Genomic DNA, 16,491 nt, shown 5'->3' with positions numbered 1-16,491 from the left:
TTCTTGAACTGTGGTGCCCACAGTTGAAACAAAAAAAAAAAAATTCCTTCCAGTAGCACCTTTAGAGACCAACTAAGTTTGTTATTGGTATGAGCTTTTGTGTGCATGCACACTTCTTCAGGTACATCACATGACCTTAAGAACTGTGCATGCACACGGAAGCTTTTCGGGATCTCTTTACCAACGATGCTTAACAAAAATGCTTCTGGCTTTAAAAAAAATGTTGTTCCAAAGATTTTTTTTCAGCTCATCATAGACAAGGCCGCAGAATTCTCTTATTTTCCTACACGTCCACCACATGCAGTACATGTCTCCATTACTTTCCCCACACCTCCAACAGATACTCGCGATATTTTTAGACATCCTACAAAGCCTTGACGGGGTAAGATACCATCTATACTCCAACTTTAGCATGTTCTCTTTAATATTGTAACACGCCGTAAAATTCATAATTGTTTTCCCCAAAGGTTTTCCCATTCTGCCAACATTATAGGACGACCAATGTCTTGTGCCCATCTGATCGTAACTGCCTTGACCTCCTCCTCCTTGACTTCCCAGTCAAGGAGGAGTCGGTACATTCTTGAAATAGTCCTAGCTTTATTATTTAGTCATTGCTAATCAAATTTCGAGGGCTCGTTGTCAAATCCGTTCTTTTTATCCAGTTTATATGTCTCATAAATTTGATGGTATTCCAGCCAACCTGAGAGCTGCTTTGAGCAGAATCAGTGTTATGAGATCACCAGGCGAGTTCATGTCTGGGAGATCTTCCAAGTTCTGCAGTCATAGGAAGCTGCCATATTCTCAGACCATGGGAGTCAATTCCTGGTGGGGCCAAGGTCCCTTTGCCCCCTCCCCAATAAAATATTGGCTCCATCTCCTTTTTTTTTCCAGACTAACTTCCTCTGCTGTTCCTCATAAGGTTTGGTTTCAGGGCAGATAAAAGAAAATACCGTATTTTTTGCTCTATAAGACTCACTTTTTCCCTACTAAAAAGTAAGGGAAAATGTGAGTGTGTGTGTTATGGAGCGAATGCAGGCTGTGCAGCTATCCCAGAAGCCAGAACAGCAAGAGGGATTGCTGCTTTCACTGCGCAGCAATCCCTCTTGCTGTTCTGGCTTCAGAGATTCAGAATATTTTTTTTCTTGTTTTCATCCTCCAAAAACTAGGTGCGTCTTGTAGTCTGGTGCGTCTTATAGAGCGAAAAATATGGTATTTATTCACGCAATGCATAGTTGAAACTGTGGAACTCCCTATCACAGACCACCTACCTAAAGGTAAAGGTAAAGGGACCCCTGACCATTAGGTCCAGTCGTGGCCGACTCTGGGGTTGCGACGCTCATCTCGCTTTATTGGCCGAGGGAGCCGGCATACAGCTTCTGGGTCATGTGGCCAGCATGACTAAGCCACTTCTGGCGAACCACAGCAGCACACGGAAACGCCACTTACCTTCCTGCCGGAGTGGTACCTATTTATCTACTTGCACTTTGACGTGCTTTCGAACTGCCAGGTAGGCAGGAGCAGGGACCGAGAAACGGGAGCTCACCCCGTCACGGGGATTCGAACCGCCGACCTTCTGATTGGCAAGCCCTAGGCTCTGTAGTTTAACCCAGGTGGCTTTAAAAGAGTTTGAAGAAAAGAGCTATCGAGGGCTGCTAGCTTTGATGGCTATGATCTCACCCCCACAGTTGGATACAGCAATGCTTTTGAATACCAGTTGCTTGAAGCCGTAGGAGATGAGAGAGCTCTTGTGCTCGGATCCTGCTTGCGGGTTTTCCAACAGAGGCATCTTGTTGGCCACTGTGAAAATAGGGTGCTGGACTACAGTAGATTTGCCATTGGCCTGATCTAGGAAGCTACCGTATTTTTCGCTCTATAAGACGCATTTTTCCCCTTCTAAAAAGTAAGGGGAAATGTGTGTGCGTTTTATGGAGCGAATGCAGGCTGCGTGGCTAAGCCAGAAGCCAGAACAGCAAGAGGGAAGGCTGTGCAGCGCTCCGTCTCGCTGTTCTAGCTTCTGGCTTAGCTGCACAAAGCCTCCGCAGGGCAGTGGGATGAAGGCACCCCACTGCCCTCTGGAGGCTTCACAGGCTGTCCCAGAAGCCAGAACAGTGAGACAGAGCGATGCGCAACGCTCCGTCTCGCTGTTCTAGCTTCAGGGTTAGCGGCGCAAAGCCTCCGCAGGGCAGCGGGGTGCCTTCATCCCGCTGTCCTCCGGAGGCTTAGCGGGCTGTCCCAGAAGCCTCCGAAGGGCACGGGGATGAAGGCTCCCCGTGCCCTGCGGAGGCTTCGCGCAAAGCTAGACCAGCTATCCCAGCAGCTATCCCAGAAGCCAGAACAGCAAGAGGCTATCCCAGAAGCCAGATCCCCCTGGCTGTTCTGGCTTCTGGGATTCAGAAATTTTTTCGCCTTATTTCCTCCCCCCCCCCCCAAACTAGGTGCGTCCTATCATCTGGTGCGTCCTATAAAGCGAAAAATACAATTTTCTTGTGTCCTTCTTTCCGTCTGTCAAAGCTGACGTGACGTCACTGAGTCCTAATGCAGGGAGATCCGAGGGAAATCAACAAAGCTCTGATAGTTTACAGCAGCGTCCGATTATAAATCGTGTTTCCAAAGATTTCTTTATACATATATATAGCAACGATGGGAACAAGTGGGAGCTTTGCTAGGCAGAGCCTGGGAACCGGTCATGTGATGTTTTTAAAAGTGTAACCTTGGGGGTCCCGGAATGAGAAAAGGAAAACTGGGGGAAAGTCATCGGAGTTGAGCCTCTTTAACTTTTCACACGACTCGAAAAGGAGATTGCAGAGCTGGAGAAAGCCTAGAAATCGGGAACCGAAATGATCAAGCTGCTCTCCGCTGAGGGAAGCTTGCAACATCTTTTGCTCAGAGAAAAAGGCAATCTTGTTGGCCACAGTGAGAAACTCCATCACAAAGGACATTTGTGGAATATTTGAAGGGCTCTAAGGAACTCAGACTTTACCAGCTGCATAGCTCAGTTGGTTAGAGGGTGGTGCTGGCAAGGTCAAGGTTGCAGGTTCAATTGGCTATAAAGTACACCTGCATATTCCTGAATTGCAGCGGGTTGGACTACATGACCCTCAGGGTACCTTCCAACTCTATGATTATATGATGGTTACCTTAACCAGGCAAGAGGGAACCAGGCAGAAGGCCTTCTTGGTAGTGGCGCCCGCCCTGTGGAACGCCCTCCCATCACGTCAAGGCAATCAGCAACTATCTTTCTTTTAGAAGACATCATCATCTTGAAAGACCTACATTGGCTCCCAGTATGTTTCCGAGCACAATTCAGAGTGTTGGTGCTGACATTGAAAACCCTAAACGGCCTCAGCCCAGCCCAGGATACCTGAAGAAGCGTCTCCACCCCCATCGTTCAGCCTGGACACTGAGACCCAGCGCTGAGGGCCTTCTGGCGGTTCCCTCACTGTGAGAAGCCAAGTTACAGGGGGGAAAGTCAGAGGGCCTTCTCGGTAGTGGCGCCCTCCCTGTGGAATGCCCTCCCACCAGATGTCAAGGCAATCAGCAACTATCTTTATTTTAAAAGACATCTGAAGGCAGCCCTGTTTAGGGAAGTTTTTAATATTTAATGTTCTATCGTGTTTTTAATGTTCATTTGGGAGCCACCCAGAGTGGCTGGGGAAACTCAGTCAGATGGGCAGGGTATAAATTATGATTATGATTATCATTATGATTATTAACTGTAAAGGACCCATCACCCAAAACATTGTTCAGCTTGCAACAGATTCCCTGGACTCTGCCACAACTGTGCCACTGCAGGAGATTAAGCTGTCATTTCCCGCCCCATTTCATTTCTCTTCTCATGAGGTGGCCAGAGTACTGGAGTCTCAGCTTCAGGATCTGTCCTTCCAGGGAGCACTCAGGGCTGATTTCCTTAAGAATGGATCGGTTTGTTCTTCTTGCAGTCCATGGGACTCTCAAGAGTCTCCTCCAGCACCATAATTCAAAAGAATCAATTCTTCGGCAATCAGCCTTCTTGATGGTCCAGCTCTCACTTCCATACATCACTACTGAGAAAACCATAGCTTTTACTATACGGACCTTTGTTGGCAAGGTGATGTCTCTGCTTTTTAAGATGCTGTCTAGGTTTGTCATTGCTTTTCTCCCAAGAAGCAGGCGTCTCAGCTATTGGGTACTTTGGTAACCTCTACAACTCAGAACAACTGTATTTCTGTACTGGCACTTCAAGCTGCATAACTAGTTCGCTCGCTGCCTGGCAATTTGTGTAAATAAGCATTTTTAATTCCTTTATGATGACATCTGTTGATGTTTCTATACTGGCAGTGCAATAAGCAGCACGGCACATGATGCTTTTGTGATCACACTTGAAGGATGTCAGGGTTACTTGTAAATGCATGAGCAGATTCTTAAAATTCTTTGCCCTCCATTTAAAAAGTTTTAGTGAGTAAGAGGGCGAAACCTAAAGCAAACACACCAGCCCGCTAGTGGGTTCTGGCGCTGTTCACCAGGTGGTGGCTGGCTTTTGTTCAAAAACAAGACTAAACAGTGTTGAGTTAATGTCAACCATTAAGGTTTTACTTTAAATAAAAATTGCACAAGCGACCTGATTTAGATATTGCGCAGGGCTTTGCGAGAGCACTTTGGAAATCACTGTTTAGGTTGGCAGCTGCCAAGGGACCAGCAACATGTGCTGGAAGAAAGGGCTAAAAGGATTTCAGGAGAGAGAGAGAGAGAGAGAGAGAGAGAGAGAGAGAGAGAGAGAGAAAGTAAGACGTAAACACAAGCCAGGAACTGAGTAGCTAGTCTGCCATGCTGAACAAAGCGGGAAATCCAGCTGTCCTCTGATGGGAATCGTAGTCCAAAACATCTGCAAGGCACCATATTCACATATTCCTGACATGGTTTCATTCTTTGGAAACTACAGCAGCAAAACATTTGGGATTATTTTCCTTAGCAGAGAAATCTGAGGGCTCCCTTGGACAAAAAAACAAGGACACCAGCTAGGAATACCAGAACAAAGCAGCAGCCAGTAGGCTTGGTCTTTATTGAAGACTGTCGCGACAGGACTCCCACCTGCCACAAGGTGGAACAAGATGGAAGCCCCAAACAGAAGAGCCCCCAAACTTTTATTAGCTGCTAATCCCCATGTTACACCCTCCCCAAACTACATCACTCAAACATCATTTTTACATCATGAAAGGGGAGGTCTGGTGGCAGTAATCTGAGCATCCTGGACCCTGCCCCATGGTTCTCCTTGCCCTCCACCAAACATCCATCAAGTGTAACAAAAGAGATATTCACATTTCCCTGTTTCCCAGCCAAATTCATCACACACTTTGGTCTTCATCTGGGTTTGTTATTTCTGGAAGGGCTACCTGTCTGGCACTCAGGTATCAGGAGGCCAGGGATTATCCCTCAGGCAGAGGGGCTGCTGAGTAGCTGAGCTCACATGTCTATATGAATTTCTGAAGTTTTCCCAGTGAGCCAGTACATAGATACATTTATCAGTGAATTCTTACATTTGGTATCGTGCAGCAAAGGCCCTTTGAATAGATAGGAAGAAACTGTGATGAAGTGTTTTGTGGGAATAAATCACAAAAGTCACAATAGTGATTGTGATGATTTTGGTAGTGAGCTGCATGTGCATGGTGTCTGCTGGAGGGGCAACCCCACCCCCCAACCTATGCAAAAATTCCTGCAACATTTTAAAAGATGCAGGAGGAAATGTTTAACAACAGGACCCACAAAGGGGTGGAGAGAGGTCCAGGAGATTCCTTGTGTAGTCATCGCACGGGCTATCCACACACACCCCACCAGTCCTCCAGACACCAGCAGGACCTGGGATAGTTACGCTAGGTGTTGCAAGTCACAAGCCAAACGGTCAAAGCTACTGCCACTTCCTTTCCCTGTGCAACCCTCGAATGGGGCTCAAGGAGGAGAACGCCCCTTCGATATTTACTAGGCTGCACAGCCCTGTGTCACTATACCATGACGCAGACAGAAATCCAACAGGTAGGTGTACCAAATGGGTCAGGCACCAGTTTAGCTTCTCCGGGCAAAGGGCACAGAATACAAAAAGGCAAAAGTCCTTGTCCAAATTTATTGAAAAAGCCACTCAGAAAGTAAAAGCTTGCACATTTCTTAAGAGGTTACAAACAAGAAAATAAAAATGTTGTACAGTATAGCTAAACAGGGATGCGGCTGGCGCTGTGGGTTAAACCACAGAGCCTAGGACTTGCAGATCAGAAGGTCGGTGGTTCAAATCCCCGCGACGGGGTGAGCTCCCGTTGCTCGGTCCCTGCTCCTGCCAACCTAGCAGTTCGAAAGTCCCCCTTAATTCACAAACGGATACAGAAGTGTGGAAAACTCAACCGAAGACGGGGAAAATGAACATGAAAACAATCCATCTCTACTAGGGCTGGGCAAGAAATCAATATGGCGTTTGGGGGGGGAATTGTCATTGCGCCACTCCTTGCAGTGTGGAGTGCCTCAGGGTGCGATACTCTCCCCGATGCTTTTTAACATCTTTATGCGCCCCCTCGCCCAGCTTGTCCAGAGTTTTGGGCTGGGCTGCCATCAGTATGCTGATGACACCCAACTCTATCTGTTAATGGATGGCCATCCTGACTCGGCCCCAGACACACTGATCAGATGTCTGGAAGCTGTGGCTGGATGGTTACGTGGGAGCCGGTTGAAGTTAAATCCTTCGAAGACAGAGGTCCTCTGGCTGGGACGGGGCGATATGGGATTGAGGGGGCAACTCCCATCTCTTGCGGGGGCGCAATTAGTGCCAGCACCGTCCGTTAAGAGTTTGGGTGTAATCTTCGATACCTCCCTCTCTATGGAGACGCAGATTACAGCTATAACAAAGGCAGCATTTTTTCATCTCCGCCAAGCTAAGCAGTTGGCTCCTTACCTCTCTCGCCCTGACCTAGCCACTGTGATCCACGTGACGGTCACCTCCAGACTGGATTATTGTAACTCGCTCTACGTGGGGCTGCCCTTGAGACTGACCCAGAAACTCCAGCGGGTGCAGAATGCCGCAGCGAGACTCCTTACGGGGTCTTCGAGACTCCTTACGGGGTCTTCGCTGCGAGATCACATTCACCCGGTGCTATACCAGCTGCACTGGCTCACGGTGGTTTACAGGATCAGGTTTAAGGTGCTGGTTTTAACCTTTAAAGCCCTATACGGCCTAGGACCCTCGTACCTAAGGGACTGCCTCTCCTGGTATGTCCCACAGAGGAACCTACGGTCTGCAAATAAAAACATCCTGAAGGTCCCAGGCCACAGAGAGGTTAAGCTGGCCTCAACTAGAGCCAGGGCTTTTTCGGCTGCGGCTCCAATCTGGTGGAACACTCTGTCACAAGAGACTAGTGCCCTGCAGGACTTGACATCCTTCTGCAGGGCCTGCAAGACAGAGCTGTTCCACCAGGCCTTTGGTCAGGGCGCAGCCTGACTCCCTCCTCTGGCAATCTGCACAGAATTTTGCTTAACAGTTGCCATCAATTTGATTTTAATTAATTTTTATAATGAAATGTTTTTAGAATGTTGGATTATTTGATTGTTGTTAGCCGCCCTGAGCCCAGCTTCGGCTGGGGAGGGCGGGATATAAATACAATTTATTATTATTATTATTAACATATTGTCCAAAACTGCTTTGAAGTCCGTATCATGACATCAGTTTCATAATTGTGGACCTGGCAACATATCACGAATCATGATGTGTGTGTGTGTGTGTGTGTGTGTGTGTGCTGTGCAAAAAAAACAGAATGTGGGGAAAACCATGAAGCCAGTCAATGCCTCCATTCTTATTTCAGCCATTGTGATATATCAGTATATTGCGATGTTTAGCTGGTGATTTTTCACCATGTTAAAAACCAGATATCGCCCTAATGCCTACCCGACTCACAGGATCCATCCCTCGTGGGTTGGATCCTGCCACAAGCCTCAAAGCCTGGCCCAACATACACGAGGAAGTCTAATTTGACCAAAGGAGGCTGCTTCCTCTGAAGCTTGAGAACATCTACAATCTACATGCAGTTTATGTTGGCTGCTGACCCGCTTACATATCCAGCCATTTCAGTTTATTTTGGCCGAGCCCTCCTCTCCTCGAGGATAGATTTGCGTCTCTCTCTCATCCATCCCTATGGTTCCTCCATCAGCAGAAAGGAAAATGTATTGGGCTGAGCGAGATCCCCAGAGCAGATCGAAGGGTGTGCGGAATCAAAGCAGTGTTCCCACGCTAATTAAGTGAAATTCCTCTTTGGTCCTGACATTTGTGCTCCCTGCTTATTTACTTAAGTTTCCGCCTCTGGTTTCCCCCTAATCTTAGTACATCTCCTCCCTCCCCAGCAGATGAACACTTTTGGACTTCCACTTTCTGTGAGTGGTGCGAAGTTCAAGGCCAGCTTTTGCAGAGGAAAGAACGCTGAGGATTTATGGCTCCTTTGGAGCGAACGGCTCTATTTACAAATGTACAGGTTGAGCAGGAATCGTGCGTGTGGGGCTGGGCTGGGGGGAAACAGAGCAAATATATACACCCAGGCAGGATGCTCAAGGTCTGCATCGACGCCCGTCCCAAAGCGGTCCTTGAAACTTGACTTTTCTGCAAAAATCAGCAGGTTCGTTTTTTTAAAAAAATGTTATTTTCAAATTGGCCAGGCTCAGCTTCACAGACCTTGCAGGGAATCTTATAAATGGATCTACAGTGGTACCTTGGTTCTCAAACTTAATACGTTCCAGAAGTCCGTTCCAAAACCAAAGCGTTCCAAAACCAAGGCACGCTTTCCCATAGGAACTAATGCAAAACGGATTAATCCGTTCCAGACTTTAAAAAACAACCCCTAAAACAGCAATTTAACATGAATTTTGCTATCTAATGAGACCATTGATCCATAAATTGAAAGCAATAAACAATATGCTGCAGTCACACAATCAATCAATCAATCAATCAATCAGTAGCTGAACTGGGTTCCACACAGACACAAAAACGAACAAAAAGAACTGCAAAAACAAAAACGCAAAATAAATAGCAAAAACAGACCTCAGCGTAACACTCAAAATGGAAGTGTGGCACTCAAATCAGAAGTGTATCACTCAAAACGGAGCACGTTCAGCTTCCGAAAAAAGTTCGCAAACCGGAACACTTACTTCCGGGTTTGCAGTGTTTGGGTTCCAAGCTGTTTGAGTACCAAGGCGTTTGAGAACCAAGGTACCACTGTACTGTTTTGCTCAGCCATTCACTACCTCCATGTCTTGTTGCTGATGAATCTAAAAGACTGCCAGAGCTGAAAGAGAGGTGGATACCAGGGCAGTCTTGTGCACAAGAAGATATATTGGCTAGAATCTTAAAATTTGACGATTATACACATACACAAGGGGGGAGGAGAGAGAGAGACCCACTCTAGCTGGGCCTGTGTTTTTAATGCTGTGATTTATATTGATGCAAGCCATCCTGGGACTGTCTGGTGTAGGGCAGAGAATGAACATAATAACAAGTGGCATTCAACATCACACTACAGTGGTACCTCAGGTTACAGACGCTTCAGGTTACAGACTCCACTAACCCAGAAATATTACCTCGGGTTAAGAACTTTGCTTCAGGATGAGAAGAGAAATCGTGTTCTGGCGTCGCGGCGGCAGCGGGAGGCCCCATGAGCTAAAGTGGTGCTTCAGGTTAAGAACAGTTTCAGGTTAAGAATGGACCTCCGGAACGAATTAAGTTCTTAACCCGAGGTACCACCGTATATGATAGACAAAGCAATGATACGTACAATTTTATAACATGCAGAGTATAACACGTATAAACAAATCAGAGAGAGAAGCTGAGGGAAGTCTCTGGGGGGTGGGAGAGGGAGGGAGGGAGGGAGGGGGGAAAGGGGGAAATGTAATTGGTTATATTGATTTATAATCCGATTTGTTGAATTTGTTCAATAAAAAAAAAATAAAAAAAAAAAATCAGTTGGATTTGATTGCATTTCTATGCTGCTTTTCATTCAAATGAATCCGAAAGCACCATACAAACAGTAATTAGCAATAACCTGTGGGTTAAACCACAGAGCCTAGGACTTGCCGATCAGAAGGTCGGCGGTTCGAATCCCGCGACGGGGTGAGCTCCCGTTGCTCGGTCCCTGCTCCTGCCAACCTAGCAGTTCAAAAGCACGTTCAATTGCAAGTAGATAAATAGGTAGCACTCTGGCAGGAAGGTAAACGGTGTTTCCGTGCGCTGCTCTGGTTCGCCAGAAGCGGCTTAGTCATGCTGGCCACATGACCCGGAAGCTGTACGCCGGCTCCCTCGGCCAATAAAACGAGATGAGCGCCGCAACCCCAGAGTCGGCCACAACTGGACCTAATGGTCAGGGGTCCCTTTACCTTTACCTTAACAGAATATTACGAGTGCAGCATAAACCATATAAAATAATCAACAAAAACCACAGTCTCCACCAGGGTTAGTCGCCATTCATAGCCACTGTGACTTTCTCTAATCTTTTCAGTACCACTGTATTACAAAGCCCAAAGAGAAGATATGAGTAAGTTTATCCCATCTTCTCCCTGCAGTTCTCCTGCCCACAATGTTCAGTACAGTGGTGCCTTGCAAGACGAAATTAATCCGTTCCGCGAGTCTCTTCGTCTTGCGTTTTTTTCGTCTTGCGAAACACGGCTATTAGCGGCTTAGCGGATTAGCGCTATTAGCGGTTTAGCGGCTTAGCAGCTATTAGCGGCTATTAGCAGCTTAGAAAAAGGGGGGGAGGGAAAAAACTCGCAAGAACTCACAAGACGTTTCGTCTTGCGAAGGAAGCCCATAGGGAAATTCGTCTTGCGAAGCACCTCAAAAGACGGAAAACTCTTTCGTCTAGCGAGTTTTTCGTCTTGCGAGGCATTCGTCTTGCAGGGCACCACTGTAGCAATCTGCCTTCTACTGAGCCCAGACCACGGGACCACCAAGCTCGGCGCTGTCAAAAGCAGTGGCTCTCCAGGACTTCAGGAGGGTCTCCTGACACTCTGGAGAGGCATTTAGGGGACCGCAGGTGGGCCGGGACTCCAGGCACACGCCCTCCTTGATCTTAGGACCGTGGCCAGTTTAAAAGCAATAACAAATGCACTGTTTGCCTACGGCTGCTGCTCACCTTCCCCTGAGCTCTTACAGCCTCCATTCAAGGTGGCATAAAGCACAGCCATATGTATAATGTCGTTCCCCAAGATAAAAATTAATGCCTAGTGGACCAGCGTTCCCCATGAGCTCGTAAAAGCTTTCAGGGCCCCTCTTAGCAAGCTTTATTATTCACGAGCGTCACTTTTACAGGTCCGAGCTCCAGCTGGGCCGGATAACAAGAGCTCCATTAAAACTGCCCACCTATCAGACCCATCTGGAAGCCATCATCTTGCATTTGGTCACGTGAAGAATGAATGCCAGCCAGCGGTGGCTCTTTTACGAGGTGGCAGAATTGTGAAAGCCGCTCTGGCATCACACCCCTGGGCACCCCCCACGGGGAGGGGATTTTACCCATCAAGCAATTCCGCTCTGCTTTCCCCCCAGAGCGCTTTCAATAGGGCCTGATTTCATCATACAGTCGTACCTAGGAAGTCGAACACAATCCGTTCCGGAAGTCGATTTGACTTCTAAAACGTTTGGAAACCAAGGAGCGACTTCCGATTGGCTGCAGGAAGCTCCTGCAGCCAATCGGAAGCCGCGGAAGTCGAGTCGGGATGTTCGGCTTCCAAAGAACGTTTGCCAACAGGAAAAGTCACTTCCAGGTTTGCAGCACTGGGGAGCCAAAATGTCCGAGTACCAAGGCATTCGGGATCCAAGGTATGACTATAAATACCGTATTTTCCGCTCTATAGGATGCACTTTTCCCCCTTCAAAAATGAAGGGGAAACGTGTGTGCGTCTTATGGAGTGAATGCAGGCTCCTTGGCTTCAGCGACAGCAACGTGAAGCCTCCGAAGCGCAGAGGGAGAGCTCCCCCTGTGCTCCGAAGGCTTCGCATTGCTTTCGCTGAAGCTGCCTGAAGCCCCCAGAGCGCAGGGAACGCCCACTGCGCTCCGGGGGCTTCAGGCAGCCATCCGCAAGCCTTCAGAGCACAGCAGGAGTTACCACTGCACTTGTGGATAGCCGCCTGAAGCTTGGAGAGCGAGAGGGGTCTGTGCACACCGATCCCTCTTGCTCTTCTGGCTTCGCTTCGCTGGAGAGGCGCTGCAGTTTTCCCTCTCTGCGCAGCGTCCCTTCAGTGAAGCGGGAGGAGAAATGGAAGGGGCTCCGTTTCTCCTGCTGCTTCGCTGAAGGGGCACTGAGCAGAGAGAGGGAGAATTTCCCCCCCTGTTCTCCCCCTCCTATGGTCCAGTGCGTCCTATAGCGTGAAAAATATGATAACTACGTTCTGCAACAGGAGCAGCATGCTGCTATTTTGGGGCTGGCAAGGGGACAGGGAAAGCACTGCAAAGGGTGGGTGGGTGCTTAATGGGAAGCCATAGAAACACCGAGGAAGCAAATCAAGAAGAATGCTCATTGTAGTGTAGCCACTTTGCAAACAAATCTGAACAAATGCCCGATAAAGACTGGATAAAGGTTGCTTCTGGCTGACTTGCTCATTGAGCATTCGTCCTGATTTGTTTGGAGGGAGATTAGATAACATTGGCTATTTAATGAGCGCTCATACTGGCTTGTTTGCAGGGACGTTAGGGCGAAGTTGCGTCAAAGCAACTGTGATCCCACAGACTTTCCAGCGCATTTTTCCACTACAGTCATACCTCGGGTTGAATGTGCCTCAGGTTGAGCATGTTCGAGTTGCGCTCCGCAGCAACCCGGAAGCAACAGAGCACGTTACTTCCGGGTTTCGCTGCTCGCGCATGCGCAGACGCTCAAAATGACGTGCGCACGCGCGGAAGTGGCAAAACGCGACCCGCGCACGCGTAGGCGCTCCGTCGCTTGTTATGTTCGCTTCAGGATGCGAACGGGGCTCTGGAACAGATCCCATTTGCATCCCGAGGTACCACTGTACTTCCTTTCACACACAAACACACATCTTTTGGAATATTAGGAAGCTGCCTTAAACTGAATCAGACCACTGGGTCCATCTAGTTCAGTATTGTCTACACTGGCAGGCAGCACCTCTCCAGGGTTTCAGGAAAAGGGCTCCTCTCAGCCCTACGTGGAGATTTTGAACCTGCTCTGCGACTGAGCTATGGCTGGTGCATTGCACAAGACCTCCCCATCAATTGTGCCACCTCAATTTGCCAGTATGTGATTGAATCCCACCCAAAAACAGCAGCCGCCTGGAAGTGTCTACAGTCTAAGCTCTGTGAGGCAGGGACAGCTCAGTTGGTATAGCATGAAACTCTTCATCTCAAGGTTGTGGGTTCGAACCCCACATTGGGCAAAAGATTCCTGTATTGCAGGCGGTTGGTTGCCATTAATTTGATTCTGAATTGATTTTAGAATGAATTGATTTTAGAATGTATTTTAGTTAATTGCTTGTGATTTTATGTAAATTGTGTTACTTTTACTGTTGTTAGCTGCTCTGAGCCCGGCTTCAGCTGGGGAGGGTGGGATATAAACAAAAAATTATTACAGTGGTACCTCGGGTTAAGTACTTAATTCGTTCCGTAAGTCCCTTCTTAACCTGAAACTGTTCTTAACCAGAAGCACCACTTTAGCTAATGGGGCCTCCCGCTGCCGTTGCGCTGCCGGAGCACAATTTCTGTTCTCATCCTGAAGCAAAGTTCTTAACCTGAAGCACTATTTCTGGGTTAGTGGAATCTGTAACCTGAAGTGTATGTAACCTGAAGTGTATGTAACCAGAGGTACCACTGTATTATGATGATGATGATGATGATGATGATGATGATGATGACATGACCCTCGAGGTCCCTTCCAGCTCTACAATTCTACGAAAGCTTTGTGCAAGCAAATCAGAATGAGTTCTCGAGGAACAGCTTGCCTGGAGGAGCTGTAATTTCTCTCTCTCTCACACACACACACATACACAAACCTTCCAAAACAAGGCTCCTCCTGGCTCCAGAACTCATGCTCATTTTGGAACAAAAGACCCCAAGAGTTTACAAATGATCTCTAAAAGACGGGCAGGAGGACACACAGGCCCTGGTGATGCTTCAAGAGACGTCAGCTGTCATCCTTCGGCGAAGAAGACAACACCAAGCTACCACCATTGAGGTCGCCATTTTCCATGTCCAAACATCCCTGAAAATGCTCCTTTCACCTGCCCAGAGACTGAGAGGCCACAGTTCAGTGGTGGAACGATATTTTGGTCACACAAGGGTCAAGGTTCCAGCACTGGTACGGAAAAGGCCATGCCCTGGGAGAAAAACCGGCAAATCTGAATATGGTCGTAGGTTAGAGCAGGATTCGGGGGCACCAATGACCCTCCAAGTGGACTACAACTCCCATCATCCCCGGCCACGCTGCCTGCTTCCGGAAAATCCAGCGAGTTTCACAGCTCTGTGTGACGTTTCGCCTGCTTCTCCCTTGCTGCCAGACGGGGAGCTGTTCCTCTCAGGTCCCCTCCAGTCGGCTGGTCTTTCTCCAGCTCAGATACGACGGAGTCTTCCGTGGGGTCCTCTCTTGCCATCCCCGGTGATGCCTTTCCTCTGAAGGGGCCTTCCTCCTCTTCCTTCTGGTAGCTTCCGACGCTCCCACTGCTGTAGATGGTAAATTCCGGCAGCGAGGGTTCCATCATGCTCAGGAAGTCGTAGGCGGGGAGGCGGGGCTTCCACTCGTCACCCGACAGGACAGCTGGGGGCGGGACAGGAAGAGCACATCGAAAAGTCAGGATAGGGCTTACCGTTCTGTTAACAGGTTCTGTTAGCGGAGAAATCTGAGGGCTCCCTTGGACAAAAAACAAGGACACCAGCCAGGAATACCAGAGCAAAACAGCAGCCAGTAGGCTTGGTCTTTATTGAAGACTGTCGCGACAGGACTCCCACCTGCCACCAGGTGGAACAAAATGGAAGTCCCAAACAAAAGAGCCGCCACTCACCACCTACGTTGGCTTCCTCGGCCAATAAAGCGAGATGAGCTTAAGGAATGTTAGAAAGATGTTGGAATAAAATTATGTGGTTTTAGCAGAAATGATATAAAGGATTAAGTAAAAATGAATTGGTGAAAGAAGAGAATGTAAAATTATAGTATATTAAGATAAGGTATCAGGATAAAAACAAAGCTGGGAAGGATTTGCTGTTTTATTTAATTGAACTAGTATACAAAAAGGGAGGTGTGAGGAGGTCAAGGAAACAAGTAAAGGAAAGAAAGTTAGGTAAAGGTTTGATGTGTTCTTTTTTTCTCTTTTCTTAATTGCTTGTATTTTTTTCTTTTTTGTCTTTTTCATTTTTGTCTTCTCTTTGTGAAGATGTTTGTTATATTTTTTCTATTGTTCCCATTGTTTTTTTTTTCTTTTTCTGTAACCTTTAAAATCTTACTAAAAATTTATTAAAAAAACAACAACAATAAAGCGAGATGAGCGCCGCAACCCCAGAGTGGGTCAAAACTGGACCTAATGGTCAGGGGTCCCTTTACCTTTACCTTAGCAACAGGGAGTCAGTAGTGGGGATAGTGAGGCAAAAGACCCTGGGCCCAAGCACAAATGCATATTGCATAAAGGTGCAAAGCCCTTCTTTCGCACCCTGTGAAACATAAATGCACAGAGTTTTTAAAAAACTGGCCGCCCGCCCGCAACTCCCGAGCCTCCCCCGATCAGTCAAAACAAAGAGGGAAGGGGGCAGAAGATCTGTACTGCCGGACGTCCCTGGTTCCCCTTCAGTAGTGGCAGCAGCAGTGAGCAGCCCGGAGCCAGCCTGGTAGCGCAGTTGGCTCTGGCTGGCTTCAGGAGCTGCTCGCTGCCGGCTGCCGGCTGCCATGGTGCCCGCCATTTTTCCTCACCGGCAAGGAATAATGGCGGGCACCATGGCAGCGGGCAGCTCCTGAAGCCAGCCAGAGCTGAGGCTGCCGCTGCCATGTAATTATTATTATTATTATTATTATTACTAATTATTTATACCCCGCCACTCTGGGCGGCTCCCAACAAAATATTAAAATACAGTAATGCATCAAACATTAAAAGTTTCCCTAAACAGGGAATGTTTCCATGTTTCCTCAGGACAGATTTGCAAATCTGGGGACATTCCGGGGACGGAATTTGTCTGGGGACAGATTTGCAAATCCAGGGACTGTCTCCGGGAATCAGGGACGTCTGGTAACCCTATGCTAGAGAGCAGTTTTGCATGATCTCAGAATCCTTTTTAGTAAGCAACGTGACACGTTTGCTAGCGATAGCAAGATATCTCTACTGGGTGGTTGTTATCATTTTTGTTTTAAAATTACCAGTAAAAGCATCCTTTCGGTGGTTAGAATTTCCCAGTGAGAGCGTAAGAGAAGTCAAGTTCTTAGCAATGATGGAGGACCTGTAAGCTTGAGGGAAAGAAAGCCCAATGCAGAGGGTATATTTTTTTTGGAGGGGGTGAAATCTCATCGTCAGAAGCA

At 47.8% G+C, this 16,491-nt stretch overlaps 1 protein-coding gene across 1 annotated transcript in view; it reads right to left on the bottom strand.

Moving 5' to 3' along the window:
* Positions 1-12,314: 12,314 nt before the first annotated feature.
* TXNDC16 (thioredoxin domain containing 16) overlaps positions 12,315-16,491 on the bottom strand; it is a 40,028-nt gene continuing 35,851 nt past the window's right edge. Inside the window, exon 20 of the mRNA XM_081859964.1 lies at positions 12,315-14,748. Within this exon, the coding sequence (XP_081716090.1) occupies positions 14,447-14,748 (302 nt within the window). The 3' untranslated portion in view covers positions 12,315-14,446. The remainder of the gene's footprint in view (positions 14,749-16,491) is intronic.

The sequence above is a fragment of the Podarcis erhardii genome (assembly GCF_964252035.2).
Source record: "Podarcis erhardii genome assembly, chromosome: 1".
Lineage (NCBI taxonomy): Eukaryota > Metazoa > Chordata > Lepidosauria > Squamata > Lacertidae > Podarcis > Podarcis erhardii.
Note: the sequence above shows the minus strand (reverse complement) of the source record. Positions and strands in the feature narration are given on the sequence as shown.